This window comes from Panthera onca, chromosome A1 (assembly GCF_046562875.1).
Source record: "Panthera onca isolate mPanOnc1 chromosome A1, mPanOnc1 haplotype 2, whole genome shotgun sequence".
Classification (NCBI taxonomy): Eukaryota; Metazoa; Chordata; class Mammalia; order Carnivora; family Felidae; genus Panthera; species Panthera onca.
In genome coordinates, this window is record NC_138339.1 from 33,086,936 (window position 1) to 33,106,040 (window position 19,105).

At 38.7% G+C, this 19,105-nt stretch overlaps 1 protein-coding gene across 3 annotated transcripts in view; it reads right to left on the reverse strand.

Moving 5' to 3' along the window:
- The window catches only part of MROH2B (maestro heat like repeat family member 2B), a 72,428-nt gene that overhangs the window by 34,426 nt on the left and 18,897 nt on the right, over positions 1-19,105 (reverse strand). For all 3 annotated transcript variants that reach the window (XM_060637652.3, XM_060637648.3, XM_060637650.3), the window contains 6 exons: positions 16,980-17,136; positions 16,793-16,833; positions 15,763-15,904; positions 15,162-15,205; positions 12,808-12,915; positions 9,227-9,343 (listed from right to left, as the gene is read on the reverse strand). In XM_060637652.3, coding sequence (XP_060493635.3) covers positions 9,227-9,343; positions 12,808-12,915; positions 15,162-15,205; positions 15,763-15,904; positions 16,793-16,833; positions 16,980-17,136 — 609 coding nt within the window. The remainder of the gene's footprint in view (positions 1-9,226; positions 9,344-12,807; positions 12,916-15,161; positions 15,206-15,762; positions 15,905-16,792; positions 16,834-16,979; positions 17,137-19,105) is intronic.

Here is a 19,105-nt window from a genome sequence, read left to right on the forward strand (position 1 = left end):
TTCAGGTGTATAATTTGGTGCTTCAACACTTACATACAACACCTGGTGCTCATTACTATAAGTGCCCTCTTTTTTTTTTTTAATTTTTTTTAATGGTTATTTATTTTTGAGACAGAGAGAGACAGAGCATGATGGGGGAAGGTCAGAGAGAGAGGGAGACACAGAGTCCAAAGCAGGCTCCAGGCTCTGAGCTGTCAGCACAGAGCCTGACGCGGGGCTCGAGCTCACGGACCGCGAGATCATGACCTGAGCCGAAGTCGGATGCTTAACCGACTGAGCCACCCAGGTGCCCCTATAAGTGCCCTCTTAATCCCCATCACCTATTTAACCCACCCCACCCCCCACCTCCTCTCTGGTAACCATCAGTTTGTTCTTTATAGTTAAGTCTATTTCTTGGTTTGCTTCTCTTCCCCCCACTCCCCATGTTTTTTGTTGTTGTTGTTTCTTAAATTCCACATATGAGTGAAACCCAATAGTATTTGTCTTCTCTGACTGACTTATTTTGCTTAAGATTATACTCTCTAGCTCCATCCACCTTCCTGCAAATGGCAAGATTTCATTTTTTTTTATGACTGAGTAGTGTTCCATTATGTATATATACCAAATCTTCTTTATCCATTCATCAGATAGACATTTGGGTTATTTCCATAATTTGGCTTATTGTTAATAATGCTGCTATAAGCATCAGGGTGCATGGATCACTTCTAATTATTATTTTTGTATTTTTTGGGTAAACACCCAATGCAATTACTGGATCATAGAGTAGTTCTGTTTTTAACGTTTTGAGGAAGCTCCACACTGTTTTCCACAGTGGCTGCACCAGTTTGCATTCCCACCAATAGTGCAGAAGGGTTCCCCTTTCTCCACATCCTCGCCAACACCTGTGGTTTCCTGTATTGTTAATTTTAGACTTTCTTACAGGCATGAGGTGATATCTCATTGTAGTTTTGATTTGCATTTCCTTGATGATTGCTGAGTGATGTTGAGCATCTTTTCATGTGTTTGTTGGCCATCTGGATGTCTCCTTTGGAGAAATGTCTTTTCATGTCTTCTGCCCATTTTTGAACTGAATTATTTGTTTTTTGGGGGTATTGAGTTTTATAAGTTTATAAGTTCTTTATATATTTTGGATACGAACCCATTATCAGATATGTCATTAGTGAATATCTTCTCCCATTCTGTGGGTTGTATTTTACTTTTGTTGATTGTTTCCTTTGCTAAGCAGAAGCTTTTTATTTTGATGTAGTCCCAATAGTTTCATTTTTGCTTTTATTTCCCTTGCCTCAGGAGACCCATGTAGTAAGAAGTTGTTACAGCTGATGTCAAAGAGGTTACTGCCTGTGTTCTCTTCTAGGATTTTAAGGGTTTCCTGTCTCATATTTAGGTCTTTAATCCATTTTTTTAATTTTATTTTTTTAAATTTACATCCAAATTAGCATATAGTGCAACAATGACTTCAGGAGTAGATTCCTTAATGCCCCTTACCCACTTAGCCCATCCCCCCTCCCACAACCCCTCCAGTAACCCTCAGTTTGTTCTCCATATTTAAGAGTCTCTTATGTTTTGTCCTGTTTTTATATTATTTTTGTTTCCCTTCCCTTATGTTCATCTGTTTTGTCTCTTAAAGTCCTCAGATGCGTGAAGTCATATGATTTTTGTCTTTCTCTGATTGACTAATTTCACTTAGCATAATACCCTCCATTTCCATCCTCCATTTCCATTTCCATTTTCCTTGCAAATGGCAAGATTTCATTCTTTTTGATTGCTGAGTAATACTCCTTTGTAGATATATACCACATCTTCTTTATCCATTCATCCATCAATGGACATTTGGGCTCTTTCCATACTTTGGCTATTGTTGATAGTGCTGCTATAAACACGGGGGTGCATATATCCCTTCTAAACAGTCACCTGTATCTCTTGGATAAATACCTAGTAGTGCAATTGCTGGGTTGTAGGGTAGTTCTATTTTTAATTTTTTGAGGAACCTTCAGACTGTTTTCCAGAGTGGCTGTACCAGCTTGCATTCCCACCAATAAAGCAAAAGACCTTCTTTCTCCGCATCCTCACCAACATCTGTTGTTGCCTGAGTTGTTAATGTTAGCCATTCTGACTGGTATAAGGTGGTATCTCATTGTAGTTTTGATTTGTATTTCCCTGATGATGAATGATGTTGAGCATTTTTTCATGTGTCTGTTGGCCATCTGGATGTCTTCCTTGGAGAAGTGTCTATTCATGTCTTTTGCCCATTTCTTCACTGGATTATTTGTTTTTTGGTGTTGAGTTTGATAAGTTCTTTATAGATTTTGGATACTAACCCTGTATCTGATACGTCATTTGCAAATATCTTCTCCCATTCTGTCAGTTGCCTTTTAGTTTTGCTGATGGTTTCCTTTGTTGTGCAGAAGCTTTTTATTTTGATGAGGTCCCAGTAGTTCATTTTTGCTTTTGTTTCCCTTGCCTCTGGAGATGTGTTGAGTAAGAAGGTGCTGCAGCCAAGATCAAAGAGGCTTTTGCCTTCATTCTCCTTGAGGATTTTGATGGCTTCCTGCCTTACATTGAGGTCTTTCATCCATTTTGAGTTTATTTTTGTGTATGGTGTAAGAAAGTGGTCCAGGTTCATTCTTCTGCATGTCTCTGTCCAGTTTTCCCAGCACCACTTGTTGAAGAGACTATCTTTATTCCACTGGATATTCATTCCTGCTTTGTCAAAGATGAGTTGGCCATATGTTTGTGGGTCCATTTCTGGGTTCTCTATTCTGTTCCACTGATCTGAGTGTCTGTTCTTGTGTCAGTATCATACTGTCTTGATGATTGCAGCTTTGTAGTATAGCTTGAAGTCTGGCATTGTGATGCCTCCTGCTTTGGTTTTCTTTTTCAAGATTTGTTTGACTATTCAGGGTCTTTTCTGCTTCCATACAAATTTTAGGGTTATTTGTTCCAGCTCTGTGAAGAATGCTGGTGTTATTTTGATAGGGATTGCATTGAATATGTAGATTGCTTTGGGTAGTATTGACATTTTAACAATATTTGTTCTTCCTATCCAGGAGCATGGAAAGTTTTTCCATTTTTTTGTGTCTTCTTCCATTTCTTTCATAAGCTTTCTATACTTTTCAGTGTATAAATTTTCACCTCTTTGGTTAGATTTATTCCTAGGTATTTTATGGTTTTTGGTGCAATTGTAAATGGGATCGATTCCTTGATTTCTCTTTCTGTTGCTTCATTGTTGGTGAATAGGAATACAGCCGATTTCTGTGCATTGATTTTATATCCTGCAAATTTGATGAATTCATGAATCAATTCTAGCAGTTTTTTGGTGGAATCTTTTGGGTTTTCCATATAGAGTATCATGTCACCTGCGAAGAGTGAAAGTTTGACCTCCGCCTGGCTGATTCGGTTGCCTTTTATTTCTTTGTGTTGTCTGATTGCAGAGGCTAAGACTTCCAATACTAAGTTAATAACAGTGGTGAGAGTGGACATCCCTGTCTTGTTCCTGACCCTAGGGAAAAGCTCTCAGTTTTTCCCCCTTGAGGATGATATTAGTGTTGGGTCGTTCATATATGGATTTTATGATCTTGAGGTATGCTCCTTCTATCCCTACTTTCTTGAGGGTTTTTATCAAGAAAGGATGCTGTATTTTGTCAAATGCTTTCTCTGCATCTATTGAGAGGATCATATGGTTCTTGTCCTTTCTTTTATTGATGTGATGAATCACGTTAATTGTTTTGTGGATATTGAACCAGCCCTGCATCCCAGGTATAAATCCCACTTGGTCATGGTGAATAATTTTTTTAATGTATGGATGGATCCGGTTGGCTAATATCTTGTTGAGGATTTTTGCATCCATATTCATCAGGGAAATTGGTCTATAGTTCTCCTTTTTAGTGGAGTCTCTGGTTTTGGAATCAAGGTAATGCTGGCCTCATGGAAAGAGTTTGGAAGTTTTCCTTCCATTTCTATTTTTGGGCCAGGTTCAAGAGAATAGACGTTAATTCTTCTTTAAATGTTTGGTAGAATTCCCCTGGTAAGCCATCTGGCCCTGGACTCTTATTTTTTGGCAGACTTTTTATTACTAATTCGATATCCTTACTGGTTCTGGGTCTGTTCAAATTTTCTATTTCTTCCTGTTTCAGTTTTGGTAGTGTATGTGTTTCTAGGGATTTGTCCATTTCTTCCAGATTGCCCATTTAATTGGCATATAATTGCTCATAATATTCTCTTGTTATTATTCTTATTTCTGTTGTGTTGGTTGTGATTTCTCCTCTTTCATTCTTGATTTTACTTATTTGGGTCCTTTCCTTTTTCTTTTTGATCAAACTGGCTAGTGGTTTATCGATTTTGTTAATTCTTTCGAATAACCAGCTTCTGGTTTCATTGATCTGTTCCACTGTTTTTTTGGTTTTTATAGCATTAATTTCTGCTCTAATCTTTATTATTTCCTGTCTTCTGCTGGTTTTGGGTTTTATTTGCTGTTCTTTTTCCAGCTCCTTAAGGTGTAAGGTTAGGTTGTATATCTGGGCTGTTTCTTCCTCCTTTAGGAAGGCCTGGATTTCTATATACTTTCCTCTTATGACCGGCTTTGCTGCATCCCAGAGGTTTTGGGTTGTGGTGTTATCATTTTCATTGACTTCCATATACTATTTAATTTCTTCTTTAACTGCTTGGTTAGCCCATTCATTCTTTAGTAGGATGTTCTTCAGTCTCCAAGTATTTGTTACCTTTCCAAATTTTTTCTTGCGGTTGATTTCGAGTTTCATAGCATTGTGGTCTGAAAATATGCACAGTATGATGTCGATCTTTTTGTATTTACTTAGGACTGATTTGTGTCCCAGTATATGGTCTATTCTGGAGAATGTTCCATGTGTACTGGAGAAGAATACATATTCCATTGCTTAGGATGAAATCTTCTGAATATATCTGTTAAGGCCATCTGGTCCAATGTGTCATTCAAAGCCATTGTTTCCTTGTTGATTTTTTGATTAGATGGTCTGTCCATTGTTGTGAGTAGGGTGTTGAAGTCTCCTACTATTATGGTATTACTATCGATGAGTTTCTTTATGTTTGTGATTAATTGATTTTTATATTTGGGTTTTCCCACATTTGGTGCATAAATGTTTACAATTGTTAGGTCTGTAGACCCCTTGATTATGATATAATACCCTTCTTCATATCTTGATATAGTCTTTATTTTAAAGTCTAGATTATCTGATATAAGTATGGCTACTCTGGCTTTCTTTTGTTGACCATTAGCATGACAGATGGTTCTCCATTCCCTTATTTTCAATCTGTAGGTGTCTTTAGGTCTAAAGTGGGCCTCTTGTAAACAGCATATAGATGGGTCTTGTTTTCTTATCTATTCTGTTACCCTATGTCTTTTGATTGGAGCATTGAGTCCATTGACGTTTAGAGTGAGTACTGAAAGATATGAATTTATTACCATTATGATGCTTGTAGAGGTGGGGTTTCTGTTGGTGTTCTCTGGTCCTTTCTAATATTTTGTTTTTTCCTTTTTTCTCCCCTCAGAGAGTCCCCCTTAAAATTTCTTGCAGGGCTGGTTTAGTGGTCACAAACTCCTTTAATTTTTGTTTGTCTGGGAAACTTTTTATCTCTCCTTCTATTTTGAATGGCAGCCTTGCTGGATAAAGAATTCTTAGCTGAATATTTTTCTGATTCAGCACACTGAATACATCCTGCCACTCCTTTCTGGCCAGCCAAGTTTCTGTGGATAGGTCTGCTGCAAACCTGGTCTGTCTTCCCTTGTAGGTTAGGGACTTTTTTTCCCTTGCTGTTTTCATGATTCTCTCCTTGCCTGAGTATTTTGTGAATTTAACTATGATATGCCTTGTTGATGGTCGGTTTTTGTTGAATCTAATGGGAGTCCTCTGTGCTTCCTGGATTTTGATGTCTGTCTCTTTCCCCAGGTTAGGAAAGATTTCCCCTATGATTTGCTCACATAACCCTTCTAGCCCTGTTTCTCTCTCTTCCTCCTCTGGGAACCCTATGATTCTGATGTTGTTCCTTTTTAATGAGTCACTGATTTCTCTAATTCTTAAATCGTGCTCTTTTACCTTAATCTCCCTCTTTTTTTCTGCTTTATTATTCTCTATAAGTGTGTCCTCTATATCTCTGATTCTCTGTTCTGCCTTGTCCATCCTTGCCGCCACTGCATCCATCCGTGATTGCAGCTCAGTTGTACCATTTTTAATTTCATTCTCGCTATTTTTTACTTCTTTCATCCTGCAGAAAGGGATTCTAATCTTTTTTCGACTCCAGCTAGTATTCTTATTATCGTGATTCTAAATTCTGGTTCAGACATCTTGCTTGTGTCTGTGTGTTGGTTAAATCCCTGGCTGTCGTTACTTCCTGCTCTGTCTTTTGGGGTGAATTCTTTCGTTTTGTCATTTTGAAGGGAGAAAAGGAATTAATGAAGTAGAAAATTGAAATTAAAAAATTAAAATTAAAAAATATTAAAATTAAAAATTAAAAACGCACCCACACAAAAATCGAATAGATGATGCTAGATCCTAGGTGTGTTTTGGTCTGTGTGTAGAAAGTGGTTTGACAGACTAGAGAAACAAACAAACAAAAAAAAAGGGGGAGGAGAGAAAAAAATAAGGAAATCGTTTGAGAATTTGAAAAAATGAATACACTAAAGTAGACTAAAATACACAAAAGTAGAGAATATGGTAGAAAAAAATTATAGAAAAATATTTTTAATAAAAATTAAAAAGAAATATGAATTTTTTCACTTTATGTATTTAAGAAAAAAGAAAAGAAACAAAAAAGAGGAAAAAGATTAAAAAAAAGAAAAAAGAAAAGACAAAAAAAGAAATCGTTTGAAAATTTGAAAAAGTGAATACACTGTAGTAGACTGAAATAAAATGATGGGAGTAAGATAGAATTTGGAAAAATTTACATAAAAGCAAAAAATATAGTAATAAAAATTAAATAAAAATATTTTTAAAAGAAATTGAAAATAAAAATGAAGTTTTTCTCTTTCTGCATTCAAGAAAAATAAAAGAAATAAAAAAGAGAAAAAAAGAACAAGAAAGAAAAAAGGAAATTGTTTGAAAATTTGAAAAGGTGAGTACACTGAAGTAGACTAAAATAAAATGAAGGAAGTAAAGTAGAATTTGAAAAAATTTACACAGAAGTAAAAAATATGGTAATAAAAATTAAAGACAGATATTTTTAATAAAAATTGAAAATAAAAATGAGTTTTTTCTCTTTCTGTATTCAAGAAAAAGAAAAGAATTATAAAAGAGAAAAAGGAAAAAGAGAGAGAGAAAAAAATGGAATAGATGAACCTGCTAACAGATTGAAGTCGGACTGAAATTGCTTCGTTTTCCCCTAGAGGTCAGTCCATGTAGCTGTTTATAGTCCATAGATTAAGCCTGCGGTGAGGTTTGTGTTCTTGAAGAGCAAAGTTGGCCCAGTTGGGCGGGGCTCGGTGCAACAGCTCTGCTCTCCTCTAGATGGCGCTGCTAGCCTACTGGGGTGGATTGTTGCGGTGCTCATTGGTGCGCATGCGCGGGAGCAGTGAAAAATGGCGCCATCCAGCCACCCAGTCTGTTCTCCCGGATCAGCAATCGCGCACCGGTCCTCCGTCTTCAGCTCTCTTCCACTCCCCGCTTTTCCACTCTCCGTGACCAGGCCCCAGGCAGTACCTCTCTCCCGAGCTTTGTCTCAGATGCGGCTGTTTTCCCCAGCCCCTTACTTCCGAAGGACTGCGGCTTTGACCCGCTCTGCCCCTCTGCGGGAGGGTCTCGCTGAGCAATGGCTGAATGAGCAGTGGCGGAATGTCGGCTGCACCCAGGAATGCCTGCTGGATGCTGCTGTTGCCAGTGCCCCAAGACTGCGGCCAGGTGCCAGCCTGCCTCTCCCCAAAAATCGCGAGACAGTGTAGCCTCAGCATTTCAGGGACCATGGAAAATCGCAACACACATCTGGCACCAGGCTTCACCCTCAACAACATTGCCCCAGCACCAGCGAATGTGGCTGCCCTCCGGGGTCTGCTGGGACCAGGTGGCCTCACAGCCTCTACCAAATGTCTTTCCAGCAGTGGAACCTCTTCTCCCTGTGTGGCCTGAGAACCTCCTGGACCCTACTCAGCTCCTGGGGATTCACCTTTCCCACCAGAGCACCACCAGGTATGGAGCTGCGGAGTTTCAGACTCTGCGCTCTCCCTGTTTACAGTCTTAATGGAATTTAAACCCTCTCCTTTCTCCTTTCTCCCTTTTTAGTTGAGTCCCTGCGCTGTTTAGAATTTTCCACTTTCTCTCCAGCTGCTTTTGGGGAGGGATGCTTTTCCAGTATTCTCCACTGCCCCCCCACCCCCCGTCTCTGTCTTCCCTCCACACATAAAAGCAGCTTCTTGCCCTCTGCAGCTTCTCTATCCCCAAGTTCACCTCTCCACACAGCGTACCTACTGAATTCTGTGGTTCAGGTTGTGCCGATTTTTGTGTTAATATTCAGATCAGTTTTCTAGTTGTGCAGGGTGGTTTAGTGTTGGTCTGGCTGTATTTCATGGACACAAGACCCACAAAAAACTTGCATGCTGTTCCGCCATCATGGCTCCTCCCCCTTTAATCCATTTTGAATTTATTTTTGTGTATGGTATAAGAAAGTGGTCCAGTTTCATTCTTTTGCATGTTGCTGTCCAGTTTTCCCAAAACCATTTGTTGAAAAAGTATCTTTTTTTTTTTCCTATTGGATATTATTTCCTGCTTTGTGGAAGATTAATTGATCATATAATTATCGGTTCATTTCTGGGTTTTCTAGTCTGTTCTGTTGCTCTAGGTGTCTTTTTTGTGCCGGTTACCATACTGTCTTGATCACTACAGATTTGTAATATAACTTGAAGTCTAGAATTTTGATGCTTCCAATTTTGTTTTCCTTTTTCAAGATTGCTTTGGCTATTTGGGGTCTTTTTAGTTCCATAAGCGAAGGGGTTTAGGAATACACTTATCATGATAAGCACTACATTGTACACTTGAAACTAATATAACATTGTATATTAAGTATACTGGAATTAAAATTTTAAAAATAATGGAACATTGATATTTAAACAGAAAAGCAGAATTTTCTGAAAAAATTCTGTTGCATTATTTTGAATGTGTCCATGGATTCTGGGCAAGTAAGACATTGTCATAAGACCTGTCAGTGGTTGTCTGAATGGAATTAGTTTTCGTCATTACACGAGCAAATTGAGAGAAAGGAGTCCTACCTGCCGCTGATCTCCTAGTTGGTTGGGAGCAATGAGAAATTCCTTAATCTGTGAGCTTACAAAATCTGTATCTTGGCAGGATGCTAAGGTGGTTCCCAAAGCTTTCCAAAGAAATTTCTGGAAAACAAAAGACAACAAGGAACAGAATGTTAACGGTTGGAAAGCAAAACTCCAGTGAAAAGTGGAAAGAGTTTACACTGTCATCCAAAGGACAGAAATTTGGGTTACTTAATGACTACTTACTAAACATGCACTTCAAGTATTATTTCTTCCTGAAAGTGTTTTCTTCCCCACCAGGCTCTGTCCTTACCTGTGCTCTTCTGTACTCCTCTATGCCTTGTGATGTGCCATTATAATACCTTTTTACTCCCTACTGTAATGTTCAATTTTCTTGATTGTCTTTGTGCTCAGAATTTCAGTTTTTGGTAACAGAGGGCCTTATTGATTGCTTTCAGTGCAGTCCCTGGTAGCTAATAAATGCTCAATAAATGCTTTTAAAATACACATGTTCAGTGAAAACTGAGTTATTTAAAGATGATGTCATCAGATATTCTCAACTTTCAAAGTATATTAACTTACTTTATAGTTTAGGAGATTTAATCTATATAGTTTTGAAAATAATACTTTGTAAGCTCTACTATTATCTCTCAGGAGTAGGGTGAGTTGTCTAGAGGTGCTGTAGAACGTGTCCAGGGTGAAGGAGAAAATACATACAGAACTTTCACGTACATAGTATATCTTTTAGTAAGGGATTCTGAGTGAATTAGAGAGGGAAAACTCCCAGTGCAAGTTTGGGAGAGCAAGAGAGCACGTGAGACATAATTCTGTGGCTTCCACGTCCCTTGAGTTGATGAGAATGCTGGATTCATTATGCTAGCCCTAACATGGATACTTCTGTAATGTCTAGATGTAGAAAAGACAAGCAAGACAGACATGACTTTCTGTTCTCGTTCATTTAAGCCATATTAGATTTAGAACTATGGCAGAGGGAAGAGGGTAGCCCAAGAGTGCCTTCTGTTTGAACACCACAACACATGCCTGAATGTAAATATGTGTATGTGTATGTATGTATACGTGTGTGTGTGTGTGTACACATATTGATAGATCTATATTATTGTGGAGGTAAGATACAAGGAAAAAATTCACAAGAGGAGATACTTGCCAAATGGCTAGAAAAATGAAGTCATGAAGTCTTAATTTGTTTTCTAAGACTAAAATTATCTACAGCTATATAATATCATAGGATTGCCTGGGTGGCTCAGTTGGTTAAGCTTCCAACATTGGCTCAGGTCATGATCTCATGGTCCGTGAGTTGGAGCCTCGGGTCCGGCTCTGTGCTGACAGCCTGGAGCCTGCTTCGGATTCTGTGTCTCCCTCTCTCTCTGCCCCTCCCCCGCTAACGCGCACGCGCGCGTGCGCGCGCGCTCTCTCTCTCTCTCTCTCTCTTTCAAAAAAATAAACAATAATATCAAATTGCCATCTCCTTATTTAAAATTTCCATCTTGTCACATACAGTAGAGAAAACTGGTGAGTTGAAGGTTCATTCTAAGGACTCTGTAGGGTTTGAAGGATTGTAGTGATTGAGGCGTCATTATGGATCAAAAGGAACTTACGGCACTAGAGAGAAGGAAAAACTAATAGTAACCAATAGAGTTAAATTAGGACATTCAAGAGAAATTGTACAGATCAGTCCAACTAGGGATGAGAGGGCTACATGAGGTGACAACTGCCTGAGTAAGAATCTGATGATGCAGCACCCCTTGCACTCTTGGATTTCCAGGCAAAAGTCCCCCATGATAATAGAACTATAATGAGAAAAACTGTATACCACAGGGGAACAAATATTAATTAGAGCCAAAGCTGCTAGAGTGCATTTAACTCTACCTTGGAGGAAGGGCAGGAAGGAGTCTGCAAAAGTCCTATGCTACAGAAAAAAAATGATATTATGAAGGGGACTTATGTGTAAAGGGTTGGCCTTGATGCCTCCCAGTAATATTGACTTATTGCTTCTTTGCTGATGTTGGTCAGATTCGGTGTATTGTGCATTCTTCCTTTGAGACTTGGCAAAGAACCCCAGAAATCAGGATCTCAGAACTGGGGAAAAATGTGTTCAATTGCAAAAACAGCCAGAACCTTTCCATCCCACCTCTATCTTGTGACTTGCTTTGACCAATAGAATGTGGCAGAAGTAATAATGTGCCTGTTCAAGAGACTTTGTATACTTCATTACCACAATGATGAGAGCAAGCCTGGGCTGGCCTGCTGGAGGATGGGAGACCACAAGGATCAGAAACTTGTCCTAGTTGAGATCATGACAGACCAGCCAATGCCCAGTATATGCCAGTGAGACTAGTTGATATCAGATGATTGCCCTCTGCCCCCTCCCGTGAGCTCAGCCCAAGCTGTCAATCTGCAAAATTGTAAGCTAAGTAGGAAACTATTATTTTAAGCCACTAGGGGTAGTTTGCTATGCAGCTAAAGCTAATTGGTATACTCTTACTTTCTTGTTGTTAAGTATAATGGCTGAGAGCCATTTAAGCAGCGCATTGCTTGAATTACTCTGTCTACCCATACCACCACTACCTTGGACTCATCTTGTAAGTCTGGAAGCTATCAGACGAATGGTATTACATGAGATGCACAAGGGTAGTTCGTATATGAGAAGATGAGGCATTGCTCACCAAATATTCCTGATGAGTTTGTCTGCAGGCTTGTTAGACCAATTTGGAGAATCAGTCCTCTCCCAAATTAGAGAATCAATCAGAGGAACTTTGAATATTGCATAGGAGAGTTGGAAGTTGATAATAAATAATTTGTTGGAATAGATGCTTAATACTAGAACTGATGACTTAGGAATATCATTAGAAATGATATAACCATAATGATAACCTTGATCTACTTTTTTATGGAGCACAAGTCTTGGGCCTGGCACTTCACTAGGGACTTTATATACTTTATCTCACTGAACCCTTATAACACTACAACCCTCAGAACAGGGTATAACTTTCATTTTAGATGAATATCCTGAGGCTCCAGAGTGGTTAAGTAATTTACCTAAAGTTACACCAGTAGTAAGTAGCAGAAGCTGGAATGAATCCCTTTTGAAACGGATGACTACAACTCAAAGGGTTAGGTAGAAGCCATCTGGGAATAGAGGAAGGAAAGATCTAGTCTTTGAGCATTCTTTTAGTTCTAAGTTTTTGTTAAATTGTAGTAGATGGTTTCTTGTGGCCTGCCTCACAAAACTGGCCCAAAGGACACCAATACATAAGCTGACATTAAATCAGTACTGGGACAGGGACTACTATTTTCCTTCATTACCTATTTTTCTTCCTTCTTTAAAACAGAACACCTGAATTTCAGCTAGGTACATATTTATCTCAAAGGCATTGTACTACTCAGTTTTCCTTGCAGTAGGTGCAGTCCTATGAATAATTTTTGGTCCAATTCGTGGTGAAGAGAAGATAGCATTTTTCCAGTAATTTATCCCTCTTTTTGGTGGTAGTACAGACAAATTGGAAGTTAAACAGCCATTTTAGGTTATAAAGTAGGAAGTAAAGTCCCTTAGTTGAAAAACCAACCTTCTCAAGGGAGGTGTTGCTGTAACTGTTCATTTGCTGGTTGAAATCTTGACTCAATTGAATGGTCCAGGCTATGTCACTGATCTTCCATAAAGATTCTTTGAGCAACTGTTGCAGGAAGTGGAAGTTAGATATGAACACAACTGGTTAATGTACTTTCTTGGTACTTTTTGTTACCTTAGTTTTTCAAAGAATAGATACATATTGAATGAGATTATTCATTTTCCCATTCAAAAAGTTGGTCATTTTGGAAGTTTTCCTCTTATTTTATTAAAGATTATTTATTTATTTATTTATTATTATTTTTTTGGAATGTCTGCACCCAATGTGGGGCTCAAACTCAGAACCCCGCCATCAAGAGTTGCACATTCCTCAGACTGAGCCAGCCAGATCCCCCCTCTTATTTTATCTTATTTATTTATTTATTAAAAAATTTTTTTTTACATTTATTCAATTCTGAGAGACAGAGAGAGACAGAGCACAAGCGGGGGAGGGGCAGAGAGAGAGGGAGACACAGAATCTGAAGCAGGCTCCAGGCTTTGAGTTGTCAGCACAGAGCCTGACGCCAGGCTCTAACTCACAGATCGGGAGATCATGACCTGAGCTGAAGTCAGACGCTTAACCGACTGCGCCACCCAGGCACCCCTCTTAGTTTATTTTAATAGCCATATTCTGTTATGTTCTGAATTCCCTTTAAGAACAAGTTACACAGAATGTGGAAGCAACTCCATGTAAATGCCTTCCTTTTTCCTCTTAATAAAAATTGCTGAAAGGATTAAAATAGAAACTAATCCATTCTGAAACTTAAAGTTAACATTTTAAAGTTTTAATCAGATTTGGAAAACTCCATTTGTCAATGTTAGTTTGTTTTATTATATACTAAGAGAAAGGGACATTTTTTGAATAAAGAATTAAAATGTCTTGAAGGACCAATTAAATGTACAAGTACATTTTGCTAACTTCAACTCTAATAACTAAATATTCCTGGTTTCACCAATTGTTCTGAGCCAGGGCCTCAGTCATCTGAACCCATGCCCTTCTTCATTGAACAATACATAAAATTGTGTTTTTGTCTTTTTGGAGAACAAAGGCCATTGAAATTTCTAAAGCCAATTATTTCTCCTGTGTTTTCCCTACTTTAAGCTTAGAAAAGAACATTTAATTTCAAAACCAATGAAGATTTCTATGTATTTTCTTAATAAGAACTCATTCAGTGAGTGGGTCCTTTGATGAGAAGAAATTAAACAGCCTTGGAAGTCTAAGAGAAGAAGGCACATGCAAGCAGTTTGGGAAGAAGAAGACTAAATGGAAGCACACCCAAGATTGGAAGAGGGAAAAGAATGTTCTCGAGGCTTCCCTCTGGAAAAAGAACCTTCTCTCCTAGTAAGAAAAGTTACTTTAAAATGGTAGTGGGGGGGAAATAAGGCAGGAATTTTGAGAGAGAGAAGGGGGAAGATAAAAGAAGCATGAATTTAGGAGAGGTAGATCCTAGAATTAAGGACCAGGAGAATAGAGTAGTTGCTTTCAAATCTCATACCGGATAAGAATCCCTTGTGGGAGTCTTTAAAACATGGAGTTCTCAAGAACCAGTCTTAGAGATTCTGATTCTGGAAGGGGCAGTGATGGCACATGGAGGTGATGTGGAAAGGTCACTAAAACTTGAGATTCTTAAGAAGCCATAGTTAATTTCTATGTAGGTGGGTTATGAACGGAGACCCTGCTTGATTAAAAGCTTCCTACCCACAAACCCCTTGACCTCCTGTAGGCTCTTGAAATCAGAATCCTCTCTGTAGAGCCAATATCCAACTCCTACCTGCAATTTACCATTTGGGGGATTTGGCACTGTCTGTGGCACTGTTCAGTTCCAAAGGTCCAACAAATTTATAGCTAAGAGATTTTTTCTGGAAAAATGGTGTAATGTGGCCCTCTAATTTTTAGAAATCAGGAAAAATATGGTGAGAAACAGAAAGAGGAAGAAACAGTTACATTTAGAAGCATAAAAGTGGAAATTATGTCGATTTGTGTTTTTTTATATAAACAGTAAAAGAATGCAATTATAAGGAGAGGAAAAACTGAAAATTAGAGTAGATTTAAGAAAGACACAAATATTTGTAAGTGATATCTTCAAAAACTATCTGAAACTCTTAAGTCAAAGATTTAAGATTATTGTTCAAATTATGGTGATACAAAGACTGTACTTCTGAAGTGATCACTTCTAACATTCTAGTACTCTTGTTAAGGAAAGGAAATGATGTTTGCTGTCCTTTGGTATCCAGATCTTTATAGTGAAGATGGGTAACTCTAGAGGATTTCATCACCCCATCATGAACTATTAGTCTAGAAGCTCCCCTTACCTGAAGCAGCATGGTTTCCCATAGCACGATGCTAGTGTTCTTTCCTAGAAATAGAAATTGATGCAATAAACTGCAAAACAAAGTTCAGGACTCTGTTTCTCCCTTGCCAGGTCCCCAGTGGATGCTGGAGCCCCATTTCAAGCTTTACACAGGATGGTTATTTCAGATGTAATTTACTATGTTGCCAACTTTAAGTGCTAGTCAGGTGGGCAGAAAGTCTTCAATCCATGATAAGAATTTAGGCTTTTTGCTACTTTCAACAGTCACTACTGAAGTGACCATATTTTAATATTCTAACATAAATAGTAATAACTTTTTAGAACAATACCAAAAAGGAGTTTCTCTAAATATAAGGAAAAGACCAGAGCGAAAGTAAGAGTTCCTGTTAAGAATGTTACCCCCAGATCCTCCTGTAGTACAAGTATTTGGTAGAGAAATAGAACATAAGGAGTCAAGGAAAAAATGTAGCTGTCTACCTTTCATATCAAGTTCATTGTTTTAACTGCCTAGAATGAGCAATAATGGTTTTAGACAGAGAAGTGGTGCCTTTTTCTTTGTGTTCTTGCCTCATTGGATAAAGACCTGATCCCAATGCTTGTACCTTCCAGAGGCTGCAGGAGCTCAGGTAAGCGTGTTTTCCATAGGTCTACCAATTTTGGGTGAATTATTTCAGGCAATATCTTCAGAAGTCCTATTGCACCAGCGCCACATAATTTCCCTAAACTGGCAAGCATAGATATTACCTGAAAAAATGGAAGATAAAAGGCAAATCAAATTGAGGTATATTTAAAAGTCCTACTTGCCTTTTCTATTTATCACTATCCTGGATTCCCTTGATTCCTACAGTAGACAATCTTAACAAATCATCAGTCTGTTCTTACTTATTTTAGAGCAAAGCTAATACTTAGACAATACTCTCCAATTTTTATCTGAGGATAAAGGTGAAAAAATATATAGAAACCATCAACCAAAAATAAATGGAGGGTACCAACACTTAGATATATTTATTAATTAAGGGCCTGTAGAAATGGTATTTGAGCAAATGATACATATGGGGGAAAAAAGGAAATCTAAATAATAGATTTAGATTTAAGTTCCCCAATCTATGGGGGAAAGAAGGAAATCTAAATAATAGATGTGGAATTTGTTTGAATGGTACTTAGGGATCAAATTCAGTCTATGCTTATTTTAAAATAAATTAAGTTTAACAAGCATTTCAGAGTGAGAAGATAATCTTGCCAGCAATCTTAATGAGTGTCATTAGCAGAACATTTATTATGCCTTTCTAGTGTTTCTTTTGGTTTGGAGTTGCTGCGTAATTTTTATTAACATTTATTTAGAACTGAATGATCTATGCGGTGTCTGGGTGACTCAGTCCATTAAGCGTCTGACTTCAGCTCAGGTCATGATCTCACGGTTTGTGGGTTCAAGCCCCACATCGGGCTCTGTGCTGATAGCTCAGAGCCTGGAGCCTGCTTTGGATTCTGTGTCTCCCTCTCTCTCTGCCCTCCCCACCCCCACACTCTGTCTCTCTCTGTCTCTTTAAAATAAATAAACGTTAAAATAAAAAGAACTCAATGATCTATATTGGCTTAAATTTAGCCAGCATTAGTTATTTGTAACTCACTCACCAGAAGCCTGGCCAGTAGCTGTTGTGGTGAAGGAAGTTTCACTAGAAAGAGAAAGCGATTTTCATTATTGCTGTGGCAGCTAGAAAAATTCAGATTGGAGTTGGGTGTATGGTCAAGGTACTGTAGCCTTTCTGGAAATGAACATCTCATAAGAGAAGTGTTTTGCTTTGTTTTTGAATGTACGCACCAGCTCCTGTAGAGATGACAAGTGCTGTTGACTCCTGTGCATTATTCTTCTTCCTTTCCTCTGCCATAATCAAGCTTCTGATGATATTAAACAGGTAGTCCAAAGTTCCTGTGTATTCTGCAGGTACTACAAAAGTCAGGATTCTTGGCCATAGCACCTGTGGAAACAAGGCACAAGACAAGGATTGCTTGTTCTTTTCCATGATTTCTCCTTGGTCCTCACTCTGTGTTGCCCTCTGATTTAGAGTAGGTTCTCTCACTTGCTATTTTTTTTTTTTTTTTTTTTGCTCTTCAGGCCAAATCAAAATGAAGTCATCATATAAAAGCTCTGCACAGCACATTCATTTTCAGGTGCTAGTTGTAGTGAGTGTTACTCAGCATTTCTGCATGGGTTTGCTGCTGGAATTTGGGGCAGGACAATCCTTCATCGTGAAGATGAGTTCTACAAAATGCAGGAAGTCTAGCATCCCTGGGCTCCACTCACCAAGTGCCACAAAGCCTCTTATCAATGTGACAACCCAAAATAAGTTGTATACATCCCCAAACTCAAAGACTGGAATGGACTGCTCTGAGAGAGGATGATTGGGCACAGACAGTGAGTGGGTTGCTGCTACTGTTTGTGCTACAGGTGCTGACCTTCTTGCTCTGAAATTCTGGAACACCTGTGTCTATAGTCAGTCTGTTTCATGTTCTCTGGAAAACTCCCTTGCCCTGATGGAAACCTAGGTGTCAACATGGACTCTTCCTTTTGTCTTGTCACGCAGACTTAATCACCAAGCCCTGTCCTTTTATCATTATAAGATCTTCCATGCCCCTCCATATCTCTTTCCTTCTCTCATGACCCTGCTCCCATTCCTGTAAGTTGGAGCTGATCTCAAGCTCCCTCTTTTTGCTCTTAATCTATTCTTATGTAAATACACTCATCTCTTAAAGTTATCATTTAAAAAATTTTTAATGTAGGGGCGCCTGGGTGGCTCAGTCGGTTAAGCATCTGACTTCAGCTCAGGTCATGATCTCGCGGTCCGTGAGTTCGAGCCCCACGTGGGCTCTGTGCTGACAGCTCAGAGCCTGGAGCCTGTTTCAGATTGCGTGTCTCCCTCTCTCTCTGACCCTCCCCACTCATGCTCTGTCTCTCTCTGTCTCAAAAATAAATACACATTAAGAAAAACATTTTTTTTAATTGTTCATGTTTATTTACTTTTGAGAGAGAGAGACAGGGAGACAGAGCATGAGTAGTGGAGGGACAGGAAGACACAGAATCTGAAAAAGGCTCCAGGCTCTGAGCTGTCAGCACAGAGCCCAGTGTGGGGCTTGAACCCACGAACTGCGAGATTATGACCTGAGCTGAAGTCAGATGCTCAAACAACTGAGCCACCCAGGTGCCCCTAAAGTTATCATTTTAAATGTTTAGCTTTTGTTTCAAATTTTGAATGGCTATCCAACACAAGGCAGTGATTTGGCATTTCAGGCCCACAAGAGTATGGTCCGAGACTTCTTTTCATCATTTATCTTTAGATTGAAATGTTTCAAACTTTAGTATGCATCAGAAATATTGGTACTTATTTGCATGCAGATTCATGGGCCCCTTGCTCAGAACGTTGATTCAGGAGGTCTGGGGTATGGAGATCTGCATTTTAAAGAAATATTTTAGATAATCCAAGAACCACATCTTAAAATGCCATCCTAGATGAAACTCTGATCCACTTAAATTGGTCTGTTGATTTTCTCCTGTCTGTGCTATGCATTTCTAGTCAGTTAATCCTTTCTCAGGTTATTTTTGCTTAGGGAAAATACAGCTTCTGAGGCTTATTCCCCTTAAGGTGCAGATTATTTTTAACCCTTAGGTGAAGTCTGAGAATGTGTGCTTTCAACACCTTCCCAGATGAATGGGAAAAGGTTAGCATTCACTGAATCAATATCTCCACACATCACTTACTGTTATGTCTAGATATGTTAGGGGAAGAAGAGAAACAATATATTAAGGTGCTTGTAAACCCTCATTGGCTATCCAGATATAAGAGATCACGAATTAATTCAACACCTGTTTTTGAGAAACTACCATGTTTGGGGCACTGAGCACGGTAATGCACTTCCTCTCATGAGAGCATCAAAAAGCTGATGACACAT